The sequence below is a fragment of the Bufo bufo genome, chromosome 6 (genome assembly GCF_905171765.1).
Source record: "Bufo bufo chromosome 6, aBufBuf1.1, whole genome shotgun sequence".
Taxonomy (NCBI): domain Eukaryota; kingdom Metazoa; phylum Chordata; class Amphibia; order Anura; family Bufonidae; genus Bufo; species Bufo bufo.
In genome coordinates, this window is record NC_053394.1 from 104981074 (window position 1) to 105001653 (window position 20580).

At 45.9% G+C, this 20580-nt stretch overlaps 1 protein-coding gene across 1 annotated transcript in view; it reads left to right on the forward strand.

Annotated features, from left to right (window-relative positions):
- Positions 1–496: 496 nt before the first annotated feature.
- HTRA1 (HtrA serine peptidase 1) overlaps positions 497–20580 on the forward strand; it is a 38324-nt gene continuing 18240 nt past the window's right edge. The window contains exons 1-4 of the mRNA XM_040438043.1: positions 497–648; positions 1482–1939; positions 3923–4022; positions 11672–11879. Of these exons, the coding sequence (XP_040293977.1) occupies positions 1537–1939; positions 3923–4022; positions 11672–11879 (711 nt within the window). The 5' untranslated portion in view covers positions 497–648; positions 1482–1536. The remainder of the gene's footprint in view (positions 649–1481; positions 1940–3922; positions 4023–11671; positions 11880–20580) is intronic.

Here is a 20580-nt window from a genome sequence, read left to right on the forward strand (position 1 = left end):
TGTACTGTATGTATGTTAAGTATTGTACCAAGTGCTGTAATGTATGCGATGTTGTATGTACTTAGTGCTGTGCTCTGGTGTTATACCCAGTGCTGTACCGTATGTACACTGTGCTGTATGTACTGAGTGGTGTGAAGCGCTGTACCCAGTGCTGTACAGTATCCAGTGCTGTAATGTATGTGGTGCTGCATGCTGTACTCTGCGCTGTGCTCTGGTGTTATACCCAGTGCTGTACCGTATGTACACTGTGCTGTAATGTATGCGGTGCTGTATGTACTGAGTGCTGTGCTCTGGTGTTATACCCAGTGCTGTACTGTATGTACACTGTGCTGTATGTACTGAGTGGTGTGAAGCGTTGTACCCAGTGCTGTACAGTATCCAGTGCTGTAATGCTGTACTCTGCGCTGTGCTCTGGTTGGCTGCCCTGCTCTCTCACATGAGATGCGGGGGTGGAGTAATTCTCTGTTTTGGGGCTTTTCCAGATAAAAGAAGCTGAATCAGTGCAGGGCTGTGAGGACAGAGAGCCGGTATAGGAAACAGCAGACATCCGAGCTCCAGGGACCAGGGAGGAGATCACAGCTGGACCACAGAGAACACGGGCTGTACAGGGAGCAGCATCTCCGGGGACTCTGCTTCTGGATACACAGGGTGTGTATACTCTATATACAGGGTAGTGGGGCTATGCTAGATACAGTGAAACCTCTTTGAGACAACCACCCAAAACTGCAGTGAATAAGGATCACCTCCTAACGAAAAGGATATTATACACAAAATACCTGAACATTTAAAAGTCATAGAAAACTCTGGCTTTAATGGGGGGAGATCTTCTTATGGAGACGGGTCTCTTGGTGAAGTTTTACTGTATATAATAATACTAGTACTTCGAAGACCCCTAAATCGTGTGGACAACTGGGGTCCTATTAAGTGATTGGATTATAAATGGGTATGTAATAGTGAACCCATTAAATAAGGGAGCACGAAGTGGGAATTCTGCTATATGCGAGTGCATGAAGTGGTACTAGTACCTCGTGTGTATACAATGGGGGATAGTACTAATGGGGTCATTTATCCAACTGGCCTAAAGTAGAACTGGCTTAGTTGCCCATAGCAACCAATCAGATTCCACCTTTAATTTTTGACAGCTCCTTTGGAAAATGAAAGGTGGAATCTGATTGGTTGCTATGGGCAACTAAGCAATTTCTACTTTACACCAGTTTGATAAATGACTCCATAAGTGTATATAAGCAGGGAGTAGTACTAAATGTCTATAAGGTGGGGATATTATTAAATAAGGGTGCATTAAGTGAGGATAGTACTAAATGAATGTGTATAAAGGGGGACTCTTACTATATGTGTGCATACATTGTAGGGCCTCTGTGTTAAATGTGTTCAGGTCTCATTAGTGCTTTATATAACCATAATGTTACTCAGTGTCATTTGAATAACTGTCAATGAATACTTTTTTTTTTGTCTTCCTGTAGGAGTAATTGGGGATATTTAGAGGGACACCCTCTATTGCAGTGTACCAGTATTACAATGCTGTGGATAGTGCTGCTCTTGTCTTGTGGGGTCCCTGCTGCTTTGCTCCCCTCACCCCGATGCCCTTCACGCTGTGACCCATCCTCATGTCCGCCAGCACCCACAAACTGCCCATCTGGAGAGACTTCTCTGCGCTGTGGCTGCTGCACAGTGTGCGCTGCTGATGAAGGGGAGAGATGCGGGGAAGGACCTGCGGACCCTATTTGTGCCTCTTCCCTAAGCTGTGTGAAGAGTGCATTCGGGGGTGCCCGAACCTGTCAGTGCTCATCGCCCCAGCCCATCTGTGGAAGTGATGGCAAGACATACAGCAGCCTCTGCAAGCTGCGGGCGGAGAGCAAAACCGTGCAGAGTCAGGGTTACGCAGCCATCATCCCCATCCAGAGGGGAGACTGCCAGCAGGGTAAGGATAACTGCACTTATGCTGTTCTCTTACAGTTTTAGGAATTCTCTTTAGCTGTTTCTTAATTATATTGTTTCTAGGAAAGCTGGGTGACACTGTGGGAGGTAAGTGACAGCCAGTTATCCTGGTTGGCACTTGTACGTGCCTTCTATATCTCCTTCATGTACAGTGGTTGCTCAGGGTTATGGCAAAGGGGTTGTGCCACGAATAACACTTAGCCCCTGTTCACAGGACAGGGGATAAGTGTCTGATCACTAGGGGTCCGACTGCTAGGGCCCCAGAAATCATGAAATCAAGTGCTTCTGAACATCCTTGTTTCCATTAAAAATATATATTTGATATTGAAATGCTTGTGTGACAACTCCACACATACAAAGAGGTATCGGTACCAGTACTAGGCTGTATCAATGGAAATTAGTTTTTCTTAAAGGGAACCTGTCGCCATGAAAATGCAGCGCAATCTGCAGGCTGTGGGTTATAGAGCAGGAGGAGCTGAGCAGACTGATGTACTGTTGTGGGAAAAGACTCAGTAAGGCCAGATTCACATTAGTGGTGCCTAACTCTGGTAGTGGTAGCAGAGAACCAGAGTTTACCATATCCAGAAACACCGCTCACCACCGGGCACCTCCGGATCCCTATTGGCTACAATTAGATCCGACAGGGATGCAGTGGGTTCCCGGCATAAATGGCATCATTCTGCCGGACAAATAGTGTTGCATCCCACTATAGCCAAAGGGGATCTGCAGGTGTCTGGTTGGGCTGGATAAGAAAACTTCGGTAGTCTGTTCCTCTGCCGGAGTTACTTGACTGTGAACCTTAAACTTGTATTTTATTAATTTAAACCTCTGCTCTTTCTCTCTTAGGAGTCATGTGGGCGGTCCTATCAGTGATTGACAGTCTTCCCTGTATGCTTAGTCATGAAGAGTTAGCTGTCGATCACTGGTAGGACCACCCATAGAAAGAGCAAAGGGCTAAATTACTAAATTACATGGTTTTTTTTTACTCGTTTTCCATAAAACTATATACCAATCTGCTCAGCTCCTCCTGCTCTATAAAAGGCTGCCCGCAGATTGTACTGCATTTTGGCGACAGGTTCTCTAAAAACATATGCCAAGATATGATTGTCCTCATAAATTCAAAGATAGTATAGATCTGACTGCTGAAACATTCTTGGATTGTCAGATGTATCTTCATGACTTTACCCACCAATAAAAGAAGTAAGAAATGAGTAAATGTTAAAGGGATTATTTCATGAAGACAATCACATAGGCAATCACAGGCAATATGGACATCACAGAGGATGGTTCCTTGCTTAGGGCACTTCTGTTTTAGCCAGAAGCCACTCACAATTGAATGGCTGGCATGTTCTACTACATTTTTCCTTCAGTGGCCAAGCTGATCAGAGACAACCCCATCAAACTGGTACTTGGGGTATTCTCCATATCCCCACTATTGGAAGCCTCACAATCACTGGAATAGGGATTCCAAGCTCCTGCATTCCAGAGCAGTTTGTAGGGAGCGGTTGTCACGCATGCACCCTGCTCTCCATTTAATGTCTACAGGACTGACAGAGATGGCTGAGGACCCCTTTTCCTTTAAAGACCCCCACATCTCACTCCTGTACTACTTTGGATAGAGTAGACCTTGCCAGGGCCCCTGGACAGTAAATATGAAGGACGTAACTGGCAGTGAACATAGTCAACATTCCGAGTAATGGTACAATGTTCTGGAGATCCCCCAGAGTCAGTTATGAGTTTTGCCTGGAATACGTTTTTTAGCCTTTCCAGGTGTCAGGGGCCTGATGTTGTGAGCACATGATGGTAGCGCAGATGGTATTTATAGAGGAAAAGGAATATGTGGGCCACATGAAAGCTGATGGATGACCGTGGAAGGTCCTAGAGTTTCCAAAAGATCATCTATACCTTATGAAGGAAACAGTTCTCCAGGTTCAACCATTAAACCCACTACATCTCTCTCTTACAGGACAGAAGGACCCGGACAGTCCTCGCCATAAATACAACTTTATTGCTGATGTGGTGGAGAAGATTGCACCAGCTGTTGTGCACATTGAGCTGTTTCGCATGTAAGTTTCTCTGTGTATATAGGAGGTACCAGGATGTTTTGCTCCCCTGCTTGGCAGAGGTTATTCATGACTCAGCCTTGGAGGGGGAATTCCCAAGAGGAAGGCTATTATTGTGATAATAGGAAAAAAGGGGAAAGATCTGCTGGAGGTTGGTGCATACAGACCTATATCTCTGCTTAACACAGATATTAAAATTATTGGCAAAATTATTGCCAAGGTATTGTCTATTAGACTTAAGAAAAAGTACTCACTATAATATAAATTTCCTCTATTCTAGTATGCAGGTAATGGGGGGGGGGGGGGGGGGGGGACCTTCGTTCCATCCTGTCATTGGATGCCACTGGCCTTTGGTGGAGTGGGGCTTCCTCTGGACAACAATGAGGTATTTTGGAATTGGGGACCATTTCATTAATTTCACCCAAATGTTATACACAAATCTGACGGCTTGAATTAGCGTCAACGGCATGCTGACTTCTTCTTTTATTTAACCTCTTCCTAGAACCTTTGGCCTTAAAGATCAGGAAGGATGGTTTAATAAGAGGTTTTGGAGAAGATGGGAGTGTAGGAAAAGTGTCTTTATGTGCTGACTATATTCTATTTTGTTTGGGTTATACTCAGAATACCTTACTGAACATTACTCACAGTGTGGAGGAGTTTGGGAGAATGTCGGGGTTAGAGATTAACTGGAATAAAACTATCATGCTGCCCTCAGAGGATATGATGCTGGTTAACAAAGGGGGAGTGAGGATATTGGGACCACAGGAATCCTTTAAGTATTTGGGGATTAGAGTCTCTGCCTCTATAGATGGTTTTATCCCACTTAATATCCACCCGCTAATAAAAAAATAAAAGCTATAAGGGTACTTTCACACTTGCATTGTTTGATTCCGGCAGGCAGTTTTGTTTCAAACGCATGTAATTTTTTCTGACTGATCAGGCATTTTTCAGGATCCTGATCAGTCTGAAAAATGCCTGATCAGTCAGAAAAATGCATTACAATACTGGATCCGTTTTCCGGTGTCATCTGATTATTTTTTTCACATTTTTAAAGGTCTGCGCATGTGAATACCGGATCCGTCAATGCTGCACTAATACATTCCTATGGAAAAAAATGTGGCATTCAGGCATCCGGCATTCAGGCAAGTCTTCAGTTTTTTTGGCCGGAGATAAAACCGTAGCATGCTGCGGTATTATCTCCGTCCTGAACAGTCAAAAAGACTGAACTGAAGACATCCTGATGCATCCTGAACAGATTGCTCTCCATTCAGAATGCATGGGGATATGTGCAGCACGCCAGACCTGCAGGGTATTGCGACAGTGAGGTCACGGTTATGGACAATCGACGGTTACTCACTTTTTGGAGGACCCTGGGCAGGCATGCGGCAGTGAATGAGAGGTAGACACAAGTTCCTCTGGGGCACACTCTGTATGGAGAGACCTGGCCTGATGTTGGGTGAGGTGCCCTGGATGTTGCAGGTGTTTTGAGTGCCTGAGGCAAGGTCCCTTTAAGAATAGTGACGCCAGTGCCTGTAACGCTGGCACACCGATTGGTAGGAGTAGTAATGGAGTACGCAGTTGGTAAACCAAACGTTGCTTTACTTCAGGAAACAGTCCAACTTTATACATACAGTTGCAATAGATGATAATGATGCAGTCCTTGACAGTACAAATGCACAGCGGGTTTACTTCACAATATGGCAGGTATAATCTTGCAAGATACTTGGAGGGCAAACAGTTAATGCTTTGCAGTGCAATGCTGCTCTATCCCCACAGCTATTCTAGCTGGCTGGATCCCAAGGCCCGGATGCCTAATTGCTGGCTTGAATCCTTGGTAAATATAATCCTTCCTCCAGTATTGGCACTTGCTTTATATTAAACACTTCTGCCCCTCAGGTTACTTATCTGAACTTGTGGTATTGTCCTTGCTGTGAGGAATACTGCAGGTTGCTCCCAGGAGGTTCATTCCTACTACTGGGGTGTCTTCTGAGCTAACTGCGGCTCACTTGATCTACAGGCAGTCTAGAGTTCCTCACTAGCCTCCTGGACGTAGCTAGCAGCCAGGGCTATCTAGCTGCATGTCAGGAGGAGGCCCTCAGCATATCTCTGGCTGGTGCCTTCTCACTTCTGTCTCCACAGACTCCTGACTATGATCTAACCCCTCCCTGTCTGGGCCTGAACATTTATACTAGGGGCTCCCTATCTCCCTCTAGTGTCTAGGATGCCTAACTACACCCAAATAGGCCTGCTATGCATGACACAGGGGAAACATTGCATGTAAAAACACATAGAAAATACATTAAAGTGCACAGTTAAATATAATATTACTGTCCCTTGTGAGCAGAAGTAACACGTGAACCAATTGACCCTTGTGTAGTGCCCACGCCTACCTAGTGGGACACTACATATGCTTGATCAATTCTTTTCCGGTATAGAGCCCCTAGGACGGAACTCTATTCCGGAAAAGAAAAACGCTAGTGTGAAAGTACCCTTGGATTGCGATCTGGTCTAAATTACCACTATCGATGGCTGATAGAATTTCACTTATTAAAATGATTGTCCTCCCTCAATTTCTGTACCTGTTCATGGCTGCACCAGTCTGGATTGATAATAGCACGTTTTCACTTATTGATAAGTTATTAAATGATCTGATCTGGGGGAGAAAATGTGTTAGAATGAAAATAAAATATCTATATTATCCTATCAGTTCAGGAGGACTGGGTGCATCTTATTTTAGAGGTTATTTTTGGCAGCCCAGCTACAAAGGATAATGGAATGGCAGTCTGACCCCGTGTTAAATGACCTGGTTATAACTCAGCATCTAAAATTATATTTGTGCTGATGGAATCTGGACAACTGAAGCAGATGAAGGCACCTACTTGTCATGCCATGGTGAATCTTCTTACTTAGGCTACTTTCACACTAGTGTTTTTTTGCGGATCCGTCATGGATCTGCAAAAACGTTTCCGTTACAATAATACAACCGCATGCATCCGTCATGAACGGATCCGGTTGTATTATGTCTTCTATAGCCATGACGGATCCGTCATGAACACCATTGAAAGTCAATGGGGGACGGATCCGTTTTCTATTGTGTCAGAGAAAACAGATCTGTCCCCATTGACTTACATTGTGTGCCAGGACGGATCCGTCTCGCTTCGCACCACATAGCGGATAGAAAAACGCTGCAGGCAGCGTTTTGGTGTCCGCCTCCAAAGCAGAAAGGTGACGGAACGGAGGCAAACTGATGCATTCTGAGCGGATCCTTTTCCATTCAGAATGCATTAGGGCAAAACTGATCCGTTTTGGACCGCTAGTGAGAGCCCTAAAACGGATCTCACAAACGGAAACCAAAACGCCAGTGTGAAAGTAGCCTAAGGTGTGGGATTATATGAGGAAGCTATTAGAGGTTACTACTACATTAGACTGCACGCCACTCTGGGGCAATGTTCACTTAGGTGAATTTTTGAATATGTCACAAGATACGTTTTGGATAAATTCAGATATTAATTATAACTCTCAACTTTTTAGATGAGATATTACACTTAGAAGATATTTGCAATATTCATTGGTTTAATTATAGACAATTGTATTCGGCCTACATTACCACAGGTCAATCTCCGTTATTTACAGTAGAACATAATAGATTAATAGATATTTTGACTAAGGAACAGGAGGGGAAGATTAAGATATCACATATATACAGGGGATTGCTCCATGGCATGGCAGGTAGGGTGTCATTTCCCAGATGGGTGAGATGGGGACGTGGGGTTCCTGGATTAGTACAGGTGGATTGGGATAAGATTTAGAGAAACATGAGCAGTTGTCTAGTGAGTACTAATTATACTGTAATACAATTTTACTTTGTACATTGGCTCTATTTATCACCGTGAGCGGTCCGTGGTATCCCGGCCTGTCATCCTGCTGAGAGCAGGAGCGCACGGCGTCATTGGTTGCTATGACGCCGTGCTCTTCATGCCGCCGCTGCACTACAGTAATACACTCTTATGATCTATACCAGTGTATTACTGTAGTCCAGCGGCGGCATGAAGCGCACGGCAACCAATGACGCCGTGCGCTCCTGCTCTCAGCAGGATGCCAGGCCGGGATACCACGGACCGCTCATTCGGCCTAAGTCTGCGATTTTGATAATAAAAGGGAAATAGGGTGGGGGGGGAAGTTTCTCTAGTGTAATGAGTGAAAATATGGTTCAAATGGGGACGTATCATTAGCGTTGACAGTCAGGATATATCCATGCTTGTCTCCAGGTGGTGCCTGACGTAGTTCATGTGCCAAGACGAGTGCGGTATGTCAGACATGACAGTATACACATTTCAGCATGGTTTATGTTGACCTCTGCCGTGTTGTGCGCAGTTATATCTGTGAGGTTTTGTGTCTTCGGTTTATGTTTATTCCAGACAGGGAGTCAGGGAGGTGCGCTTTTCATTTCAGGGAGGTTTTCTTTTTTTTTTTCTTTCACAAACTTTTTAGGACATTTTCCATACATATGCAGTATCTGTACACTTTGCTCTATGGTGTGGAGGACTGGGCTCATTACCCTGCCGCAAATTATCCTATTTATGTATATGATTAAAGGCCGTGTGAATGATTTATTCTGCGGAAAAACAGGTTTTACTAACCTGTCAATCATTGAATTAAGGTGCCCAAGCAGGGGAGGTCTGTGGATGCATGGTGCCCGGCCGCACGCATCGCCGTTCGTGCCCAGCGCCGCCTTCTACTCCTCAGTGCCGCCTCTCCCTCCCCCCGCTTTGAGATCCCGCGAGTGCTCACAGGCTCAGCCTGATGCGCCGTTGCGGACTGCTGGCATCGGCTTCTTCTTGCACTGTGCGCACGAGCCGAGAAGGGGACACTGCTACAGGTTGCCGGAAAGGTTTACTGCGAGTAATCCTTTCCGGGAATCCGGGATATATTGTTTCACATGCGGGCCTGAACGTGAGATCCCTGATTATTCTGTGAATCAAGAAACCTCAACGATGATGTGTCCCCATGCCGCATGTGACTACTGTGGCCAGTGAATGATGACAACAGAGGAGACATCACAAGTCTAGTCCACAGGGGACTGGGATAAACTGGGATGGGACTGTGGGCGCTAGAACGGAGCTGCTCATCAGAGGTGTCAGTCTTGATTTAGTGTACACTGCTCGGCTCTCCTGACTGGTCTGTTTTTAGTAAATACTTGTATTCCCCACAAGATAACAAAGCTGGAGCATCCTTTTTTAGAGCTCTACAAGGTGCTGTTCCTCTATTTATCCTCCTAGAAATGTATGAATAAATTGACAACTAGGTAATGAGATAACCTTTTGACAAGGGGAATGGTAGCACCCAGTTGTCAATGTATACTTACATTTACAGGAGGAATGACACAATGCAGAATACTATGCCGCAGAATTGTTAGCTTATAGAAAACCCAGGGTCCTATTTAAATTCTGGCCTCCCGCAGCTGCCACCATCACAGAGAGCTTAGGTGTGACTGCATGCAGATTCATTATTCAGCACCACTGGAAGCAGTATATACTGTATACATATGGTGTAAGAATGCCTAGTGATGGTTGTGAAACATATCAGCATAGAGTTTTGGACCTGGAAATGATGTTTATAGTTGGAGGTACACTTTAAAGGGGACCCGTTATATCCTCCAAGAACGACAGCTGCCTTCACATGCCTGTAGATACCACTTCAGGCCCCTTCCCTGTTAGTTGTACCACTGAGCAATGGTACTGTTAGTTGTGGCTCTATTAAAGGTGCGGTTCCCGATGCTGATTCTCAATAGGGTGTGCGCCCAGAAAGCTCTGATACTGTCCAATGAGCGCGGACAACCCCAGTGCATGACAGGTCTCCTTTAAAGGGCTTTTGGGGGAGTTTAGTATTCATGGCGTATCTGCAGAGTAGGTCATCAGTATCTCGTTGGTGGAGGTACGACTCCCGGCTTTTTGAAGAGGCCGAGGATCTCCAGTGATTGCTGCAGCTTCTTCCTAGGCCAGTGACGTCACGTTCATCAGTCACATGGCCTGTGTGCAGCTCAGTACTGCAACAACAGTGGTCTGCAAGATAAGTGTTTTGTGACACCAGTTACAATGAAGCAACAACGGGAGGTGGAGTCCCTTTAAGAAATGGTGTTGGTACCCAGGTGTAGGAATGGTCGAGTGATATAGGGTGGTCTATAATGTCCCTTAATGTTTTGTGCACGTGTCACGGTGCTCCTACCTGGATACGCTGGAACCCTAGGCATTGGCTCTGAAGCAGACAAATAGGGTGAACAATTGAGGGATTTGAAGACATATTTGAGTCCAGACCTTGTGATGAAGTTCAATGGCAGCTTTACTTTGCATAAACGTTTCTCCAAACGGTTTACAGACTTTATCTTGGTTTCAGCAGGCTTTAGCATTAACTGTGGTAGGCAAATAATCTCAACTCTGCTACATCGTTTGCTCTTTGGCTCTGCTGTACTAATAGACTTAAATGGAATCTCTGCTTCTGCAGGATGCTGCAACTTCTCTCTGTAGTCTAACTCTGGATTATGCCAGGGAATAGGTTAGAATCCTGGCAGCTCCAACATGGAGTCTCAACCAGAACACACCAGAACTCCCTACCTCCTTCTGGTAGCAAACAGGACTGGTCCACTTCTGACCAAGAAAGGAGGGAAGAAAAGAATGGTGAGTTCCATTCTCTCTAAGTTTAGCTCTGCCATAGTTGCTGCCACCTACTGGTGAACCAGGCACATTACATGAACAATTACATAACATTATTATAGATGCATAGTGTCTAGGGACCTGGAAATAAATGTATAAGATAACATTATATTAGCATTCACAGATAGAAGCAGGGCAAAGATGTGGTAATGCCACTCGGGGGCGTTACAAGTACTATTCAAGTGAATGAGGCTGAGCTGCAATACCAGGTAAAGCCTCTATACAATGTAAGGCGCTGTGATTGGTGAGCTGCGAGGAGATCTCTTCAAACAACTGATCGGTGGCGGTGTCTCGTGTTTGGATTCCACAAATCAGATACTGATGATCTAGCCTGAGGATAGGTCATCAATATTTTCCTCCCGGAAAATCCCTTTAACTGATCAGAATGCATAATAGGGTTCGTATAACATACACATAACTTTAATTGAGACAATTCAATAAAATACATATAACAGGGAAGACCAGAAAGTGCAAAATATGGTCGTTCCAAATTCCAATAGCTCCTGTGGTAAGAGAAAGGTAGAGGACCCCTAATCCTACACTGTACCCAGAATACCCTAATGATGCAGGGTGCAACCCTAGAACATTGGAACCTACCCCTAGTTGCACCCTACGCAATCCCTATAGTAGGATTATTTCTTTGTCTCTTCTATTGAATGTATTTTATGAATTATCTCAATTAAAGTTATGTTTTAGGCCCTGTGCCTTCTGTAATAACAATTAGCACTAACACAGGGTATTTTTTTTTACCAGGATTTGCTATTTTCTGACTCAGTTGTACTGTGATAGTTCATATAACATAATATCAATACTCACCGAGAAGAATCAGATATAAATTACCAGTCCAAAAGAATAAAAAATAAAGTTATATTGTGTTTTGTACCTTTCCTTCAGACTCCTTTGTCCTGTCATGGTCATCTCACAACCATATCTTCTGTTTAGGTTCTCTTTCTTTGGAAAACGGGAAATTCCCGCAGCCAGTGGCTCTGGTTTCATTGTCTCAGAAGACGGCTTGATTCTTACCAATGCTCACGTGGTCACAAACAAGCAAAGATTAAAAGTGGAGCGCAGTGACGGGTCCACGTATGATGCTAAAATCATAGATGTGGATGAAAAAGCAGACATTGCCTTAATCAAAATCAAACCAAAGGTACAAAGCAAATGTCTATGTCCTATAACAGTGGTCTCGAACCTATGGCTCCCCAAATGTTGCAAAACTACAACTCCCAGCATGCCATGAGAGCCTGTGTTTGCCTGGACATGCAGGTGGTTGCAGGTTCGCAACAACTAGAGGGCCACAAGTTGGAGACCACTTTCTTAAAAGAGCTTACATATATGATGATAACACTATAATTAGTGTTGAGCGAACTTCTGTTTTAAGTTCGGCATCTAAAGTTCGGCTTCCGGTTAGCGGAGAATCCCGATATGGATTCCGAATGCCGTTGTGGTCCGTGGTAGCGGAATCAATAATGGCCGATTATTGATTCCGCTATCACGGACCACAACGGAATTCGGAATCCATATCGGGATTCTCCGCTAACCGGAAGCCGAACTTTAGACGCCGAACTTAAAACAGAAGTTCGCTCAACACTAACTATAATAAATACTTGCTGCTAATTTAAAAAGTACTTCACCTATAAAAGTACCAGTATACCATAAGGGTATGTATACACGGGGCAGATACACTGCAGACTTTCTGCAGCAGGAATATTTGAGGTAATCGGGAACATATACAGAGGCAGTGAGGTAGGTGGGATTTTTACAATCTCATTCACCCTTCCGAAAACTTCCACACAGAATCCTGTGGTATGGATATGAAATCCACAGTGCGTCACTTTATGCCGCAGATTTCCATAGTTGATTTTACCCTTTGCAATACGTTGGGTGAAATTCGCAGCAAAGGTGCATTAAAATCTGCATTGAATTCATGTGGATTAGGGTGCATTCACACGGCCGTATAAATGGATCCGCATCCGTTCCGCAATTTAGCAGAACGGGTGCGGACCCATTCATTTCAGTGGAGTCGCAAAAGATGCGGACAGCACACGTTGTTCCGTTCCTCGGCCCCGCCAAAAACTATAGAGCATGACTGTCCTATTCTTCTCCGCAAACGCAGACAAGAATAGGCATTCTCTATATAGCGCCGGCCATCTGCGGTCCGCAAAAAGCTGAACGCACACGGCCGGTATCCGTGTTTTGCGGATCCACAATTTGCGGACCACTAAACACTTACAGTCGTGTAAATGCACACTTATGCTGTGGATTTGTTGCGCATGTTTGTTGGATTTCCTGCACCGATATGTGTCCTGTGTGGAAGTGCCCTACTAAGGGTAGGTTCACCACTCTGTCTAAATGATCCTGCAGAGAACATCCCGCCGAAGTTCACCAGATCTGGCATAGCTGGATACTGCCATTCACCACCCAATCCTATTATAGTCAATGGGATCTGGTGGTTGACAGCAGTATCCGGCTAGGCCGGATCCGGTGAACTGTATCAGGCTCCCGGATCAGTTAAACGGAGGTGTGAACCTACCCTTAGTCATTGTCAGGTTCTAAAGTCTGGCATCAGTCTAATTTGGCAGATTCTCAGCTCCTTGGGGCAATCACATTTAGGGTGCATACATACCAGTGATGGTCAGTTCGCAGTGTTCGCCAGCGAACACATGCGGGCTGCCATCTTGACTCACCCGTCCGGCGATGCACAGGTAAGCCCTTACCTGTGCCGGGAGCCGGTCTGAAATCAAATGCAGTCACCGGGAGCAGGCAGTTCCGAGAACAGCCGCCGGGGGCCTTCATCGGGCTGTTCTAGGAACTGCCTGCTCCCGGTGACCGCATTTGATTTCAGACCGGCTCCCGGCACAGGTAAGGGCTTACCTGTGCATCGCCGGACGGGTGAGTCAAGATGGCAGCCCGCATGTGTTCGCTGGCGAACACTGCGAACTGACCATCACTGATACATACCACAGTATGTATTTTGTGGTCCTCAAAATACAGATGACTACCGTATTGCATCAGTTTTTTTGCAGACCCATTGACTTAAAGTATAGGATATGTTCTATCTTTTGCGGAACAGACGTACGGATGCAGATATCGTCTGTGTGCTTTCTGCATCCATATTTCCGTTCTGCAAAAGATAGAACATGTTGTATTCTTGGCTGCAAATGCGGACCACGGACCCATTGAAGTCAATTGGTCCACAAATAAAAACAGATGCATCACGAACGTCACATCCTTACTTTGCGGATCCGTGTTTTGCAGACTACATACGGTGGTGTGCATGAGGCCATATACGGTATAAGAACACCTTTCAGTCACTTCCAGTCTGTGTATAGGCATGCTTGCAAGTGCGATATTTCAATGTTAGATGTCAGACTCGGTTTTGGAGTCTGGATCATCGTGATTTTCCATGACAATTTTTCTGAGGGTCCACACTGAAACCATTCAGATATCTGTGCATGCAGTTCTCACTTTGTCCACCCAGAAGTCATGAATACACACTCTTATACAACTACAGCCAGATCAAAGGAGGGAAGCTAGGGTCAAGCCGTGATGTGATACATAGAGTGAGGGCCGAGTCCTAGATGAGACGGTATCTAGCACATCAGGGAGATTATGGGTTTAGTGCACCTGAAACATGTCAGTGACACATAGTTAGCTGTGTACATGGGACTGCAGCCAGAGAGTCGAAGTCACTCGACCGCTCTAGGAATGAATGACAGCACAATCCTGCGGCCGACTACAACAGAGCTCTGCGTGTCTCATCTGAGAACGAGCCCCTTCCGTACAGATCCTTCAGAAACCAGAGCTGCTGGTACTGGATGATTGTCCATTTCACTGCCAGGATCCGATTAATAGGGACATGTCATTGAGGATATTGAGTAACTTCTCATTCTTCTGCTATATGACTTATGTGGGCAGTTGTGGACTGGGTTTTCTAGGGTCCACCAGGAAAATTTATTTTGGGGGCCCATCGTACGGATACATTCTAATATTACCTGCTCACACAGCATCAAGATGCTACCAGATGATGGAATATGGGGGTCCCTGCAGTAACTTTGAGAAGGTAGGTCCTGGGGAGAAGAGGACACTGGCAGCTTTCCTCTAGACCTAGAAGTCATCTCAGCTCTGATCGTGTCTATAATAATACACTGGGGACAGGGGCGTACATAGAAATCACTGGGCCCCATAGCAAAAATCTGAATTGGGCCCCTAACCCCGCCCACTACCCATCCCTGGCCCATCCCACCTTCTGTTCTGGCTCCTCCCCTGCCACACCCCCATTTGCCAATAAAGAAATGTATACATACGTTCGTACGTATTCGTACTGACCCAGAGAATGAAGGGCACATGTCAGTTTTGCGGCAAAGGGAATGCTGTAGGAACAAAGCCCTGTGGTATCTGAGTCTATGGAACTCCTGTGGATATTCCATAAAAGTTTTATCTGCAGTCCTATGTAACATTACAAATAGCACAGTGATAACTCTCTGAGTACTGATAATGCAGTAGATGTCACCTGTAGTCCTATGTAACACCACAAATAACACAGTGATAGCTCTATGAATACAGATAACACAGTGATGGCTCTCTGATTACCGAAAGTGTAGTAGTGTTACCTGCAGTCCTATGTAAAACCACAGATAGCACTAGTGCTGATAATGTGGTAGTGTTACCTGCAGTCCTATGTAAAACCACAGATAACACTAGTGTAGACCATGTGGTAGTGTTACCTGTGTCCTTCGTGTGCATCCCTGTGCTTCTCCCACGGACTCAATGCTGGCGTCTCTGCCTCCTCTTCCATCTTCTTTATCTTGCCCGTACAGAACGTCCTGATGCAGCTGCGTCAAGACATAGGAACACTGTGGGCATGGTGATGGTGACACAAACACAGACACAGGGACAGACACACACATACATACAATAAATATGATCACATCACTGCTCCTGCCTGTCTGCTTTGGTAAAGCCGGGCAGAGTGGGCACAGGACAGTGGACACAGGGCGCGATATGTATGTGAGCACAGCTGAACGAATGCAGGGCAGGAGCCCGCATACACATCGCTCCTCCTGCCTGTGTCCACTGTGCTAAAGCCAGACGTAGGCTATCCCCCACATCTTAACCCCTTTGCTACCACCGCTATTTTGTCATCACTTCTCTTACCCCAAACGGTTGCAGTATGCCGCTGCCCAAACCCCTTTATTCCTTGCTGCTGATGCTGAGTGTGCACATAGCCACCTATTCCCCCCCCCCCCCCCCACCAAAGGTGACTGATGTATTTGGGGGTATATGATTAGTGGCTATGTGCACACTCAGTATCAGTAGCAAGGAGTTAGAGGGGTTATCCAACCCCTAATGCCCCCCAAATGACTGGTACACTGTCCTCTATGAGCCTCCCCACCCCGAGTCCTCTACAAGCCCCTCTAACCCCTAACGCCCCCCAAAATGCTCAGGACAGTGTGCTTTCCTCCTACTCCTCCCCCCACTGGGCATTTGGGGTGGGGGCATTAGGGGTTGGGGGGGCTCATAGAGGACTCGGGGGGGGGGGGAGGCTCATCGAGGACAGTGTGCTTTCCTCCTACTCCTCCCCCCCAGGCATTTTGGGGGACATTAGGGGTTGGGGGGCTCATAGAGGACCCGGGGGGGCTCATAGAGGACAGTGTGTTATCCTCCTATTCCCCCCCCCCCCCCCCCCCCCGGGCATGTTGGGGGGACTCATAAAGGACTCAGGGGGGGAGGCTCATAAAGGACAGAGTAGGAGGAAAGCAGACTGTCCTCTATGAGACCCCCCTCCCTGTCCGGTCAGGAGCGGACCGCGGTACTTTAATCTGGGCTGGGGGCTGCACTCACTAGTGCCACTGCACTTGCTGTCGGCAGGGCAGATGACCAGTCTTCAGCCAGGCGGGCGGCGAGGAAGGATAATACGCTCCCTGTCCCTGAGTAGCTGCTCTGTGTGTAGTTTTCGGCGCCCGCTCCTGCTGCCTGTGCCATCCCAGCAATACACTGGCCAATCAGCAGCTGCCTCTTTGCACTGTCTTGCGCTGATTGGCCAGTGTGAAATACAGAACGCCTGCAGCCCGGAGTCCCGATCCTTCAGGTCAATGATTGGCCAGTAGCTCCGACGAGGGGGGGGGGGGGTTGGAGGCAGTTCGGAAGAACACACAAGAGCCGCTGCGCCGCATATTAAATCATTAACCAAGTGTGCAGAGCAAACGGAGGGGGCGGGGCCTTCTGTGCGCTCCGGGCCCCCCTGTGCCGCGGGCCCCATAGCAACGGCGTGGTCTGCCTATATTGGCGGTACGCCACTGACTGGGGAGTTTCTATAATAATCTATCAAGTCTTTTATATGAACACAGGCTGGTTGAGGTGCTGTACATTGAATATATGTATGTAGTGCAGTAAGTCTACTGTGTTATGTGCCACTTGTGCAGGGGGTGGGAGACTAGGGGTCCACCATGCTCAAGGGCCCACCGGGGGATTCACCTGTACCCCTGTGGGTCTGTCCGAGCCTGTACAGTACCTGATCACACAAATATTCTCGATTTTTTTTTTTCCATCTGAACCCATGATCCCTCCCTGCTTTTTTCTCCTGGGCCAATGAGAAGTCTGCAATACCTTTGTCACAGCTTAGCAACATCCTTAGCAACCAATAGGAAAGTTGCTTACCTCTTACTATATAAGAACCTCCCCAGCAGCCATTTTCTGCAGTTTTTTGCAGTTCTGAAAGAGAGCAGTGTCATTGCTGTGCTCTGTGCTTTCCACATTACAGTAGAAAGATAGTTAGCTTATATATATAATACAGACAGTTAGTGGGAGATCGTGATATAGTGTAGCTGATAGGTTCCAGTGCAGGGTGTTAGGTAGTGTGATAGGAATTACTGTTTCTCTGCTGTCCATACATACATGCTACAGACATAGTGCTGTGATGTCACAAGTTCACAACAATACTTAGTGCACGAAAATATGCGCATCATTAATTGCCGATTTGCGCAATCGCGAATATATTGGAGCACTCTATCTGCATATAAAGCTATTGTAAGGTTCTGCCGTGCCAACCATTTTCTCCAGTCTCAGGAAACTTCTAGCAGCTTGATAATTGTAGCAAAAGTGACCCACGCCTGTATTGCGCGCGCAATACGCACATATTACATTGCCGATTTTTGCAATCAAGAAAATAATGGCAAATTCTCAAATTCGTGAGTTAATGACGAATAGTCGCCCAAATATTTGCGAAATATCGCGAATTCGAATATTGCCCCTGCCGCTCATCACTAATGGACAGTTAGGGCTCATGCATGCGACTGTTGCCATTTTTGCAGTCCGCAAATTACAGATCCGCAAAATACGGATCACGGATACCAGCGGTGTGTGTTCCACATTTTGCAGAATGGAACGTTCTGACCTCTATAGAACTGTCCTATATTTTTCCGTAAAACGGACAAGAATAGGACTTGTTCTATTTTTTTTACTGGGCCGTGGAATGGAAATACGGATGTGGACAGTACCCACAAAAAAACGCTGCTAAAGAGAGATAAACTGTTCCAATGTTATCAGTGAAGGTCTATAGCAAGTGAATTGGGCTGCACTGCAGTTTCCTTTAGAAAACCACCAAGCAAAGGAAACTTAATTGCGCTGCAACCCCTTCATTTTCAGGGTCAGTGGGGGTCCCAGATATTGATTGATCACTTTATGATCTAGGAATATCGCTCTCACCTCTCCTGACATTAGTAAAGTGTATACAGCGGACAGCACTCCCAGTAGTTGTAGTGTGCCGGTGCAGGACTCAAGGGATTTGGTCCAACTCACCCCAACACTGGACAGTCCAAAAGAAACAGGGACAGAGGCAGCACCGCAATTGGTTACAAATAAACGCTACTCTTTATTCCAGGTGCAACATGTAGCCTTTTTCAAGCAATGACAAACGCTGTTGCATTTATTTGCAACAACGTGGGGTGCTACTTCTGTCCCCGCTTCTTTTGACCTCTCCTGATATGTCTTTTTCAGGAAATACTACATTCCCTATGAAATAACAATTCTGGATAAATCATTTGCTTTGTGCCGTTCCTCTATTATTCCTCCTGAATATTTAAGAATACATTTATAACTGGTCATTACCATTCCCTTTGTCTTAGATTTGTGTCTCTACACAGTCTGACACTGCCACTGCTGATTGGACATTGTCAGAATGGGAAGGGACATACCTCCAACTGGTAACACCTAGTTGCCCATTTATTCATACATTTCTTGGAGGAATAGTTAGAACAACAGCTCCTTCTAACAAAAGATTTTTCACAATCACAAACAAGTAAAACAGACATGCCAGGAGAGGTCACAATCCTCTGTAGGCAAGATTGCAATAATCCTTATTATGGTTTTCAGCCTGTTTGTTACATACAGCCTCCATTACAAGTTTGCATATGGATTAAAAGTACTTTTTATCCAAAATGAAGCAACGGATCACTAAGTGAACGGACTCATTACATTCATCTGAGCTAGCCCTACAGGTCAAAGTCCCTGGATTAAGGCCTCTTGCACATGACGTATGCCCTCCGAGATATACGGTCCGTGAGCGGGCCATATGTCCCGGAGCGGCATTGATCGTGCGCACGGGAGCACACAGCATTATAGATTACAATGATGCTGTGCACGTTGGGCCACCCGCGGTGCTATTGTCCCGCACTCATAAGATCATATAAGTGCAGGACAATAGCCCGATGTGCACGATCAATGCCGCTCCGGGACATATGGCCCGCTCACGGACCGTATATCTTGGAGGGCCTACGGTCGTGTGCAAGGGCCCTAACAGTGAATTTCCTGGTGACGGAATCCCTTTAATTTGTATGCATTCTCCAATATAGTGGGGCACATCTATTCATTTCAGTGTTGGGGGGGCTGTAAGTAAATTGGACCCCATCTGACAGTTTCCACTACGTAAATAGTTGCGGTTGCTTGAAAGGTTATACGCTACGCGCTTGTTCCAATGACATGTACAGTGCTGTATATATACCCAATTAGTCATATTAAAGTATACAGTGCCAGCCGGGAAATCTTAATCCACATGTTTTTGATGGGTGAATTCCAAAAATGTGACTGTCTCCATATCAAGGCTTATTATCAGTAAATAGACCTAATCTAAGATGCGGTGACTGGCTTTCTTACAATTCGGGCCTGTCAGAGCCTGTCCGGATAAGATATCCTGAAAGAGTCACCCACGTGAATAAGGAGGAATCGTCGCCCCGTAGGCTCCACAGTAAATCAGCTATGAGAATCTAAAAGCAAACTGCTTATTGATGTCTGACGTGACTGGCGGCCGACGTCCTAGCCAGGTGTCGGCCCATTAAGACTAAACGTAGCCTTCAATAAATCTTCCCTTCATTTAGACGTCTTGATAGCCGGGTGACTCATGTGCAGCTGTTTTTGGCTGAGGACAATAGCAGCACTTGGAGGACGGGGAAAAGACTACACGTCCCAGGCTGGAACAGTACTGCGCTCTTGTTCTTGGGAAAAATAGGGAAAGAGATGTGGCATGTCCTGAGTTATGAGAACAGCATGTCTTCAGTTTTGGAGGTTTTCTGGCAAGCAATAGGGAATTGTTATAAAACAGCATATTTTTCTGATTTATTTCCGGGCTCCCCATCACCCACTAATAACTATTTGGCCATTTAAGCCAGTATGAAATCAAATGCAGCCTATAACGTTGACAGAAACTGTAACACGGTCCAATCAGCCTTAACTCTGGCCATCCTTGGTTGACGCTTAGAAGTGTTATTTACATCTTAAGGAATGACCCATTAATGTAGCGCTTTTCTATACTCCTCCCTGGGCTACTTTTTGATAGTTTTTTCATTTAAAAGAAC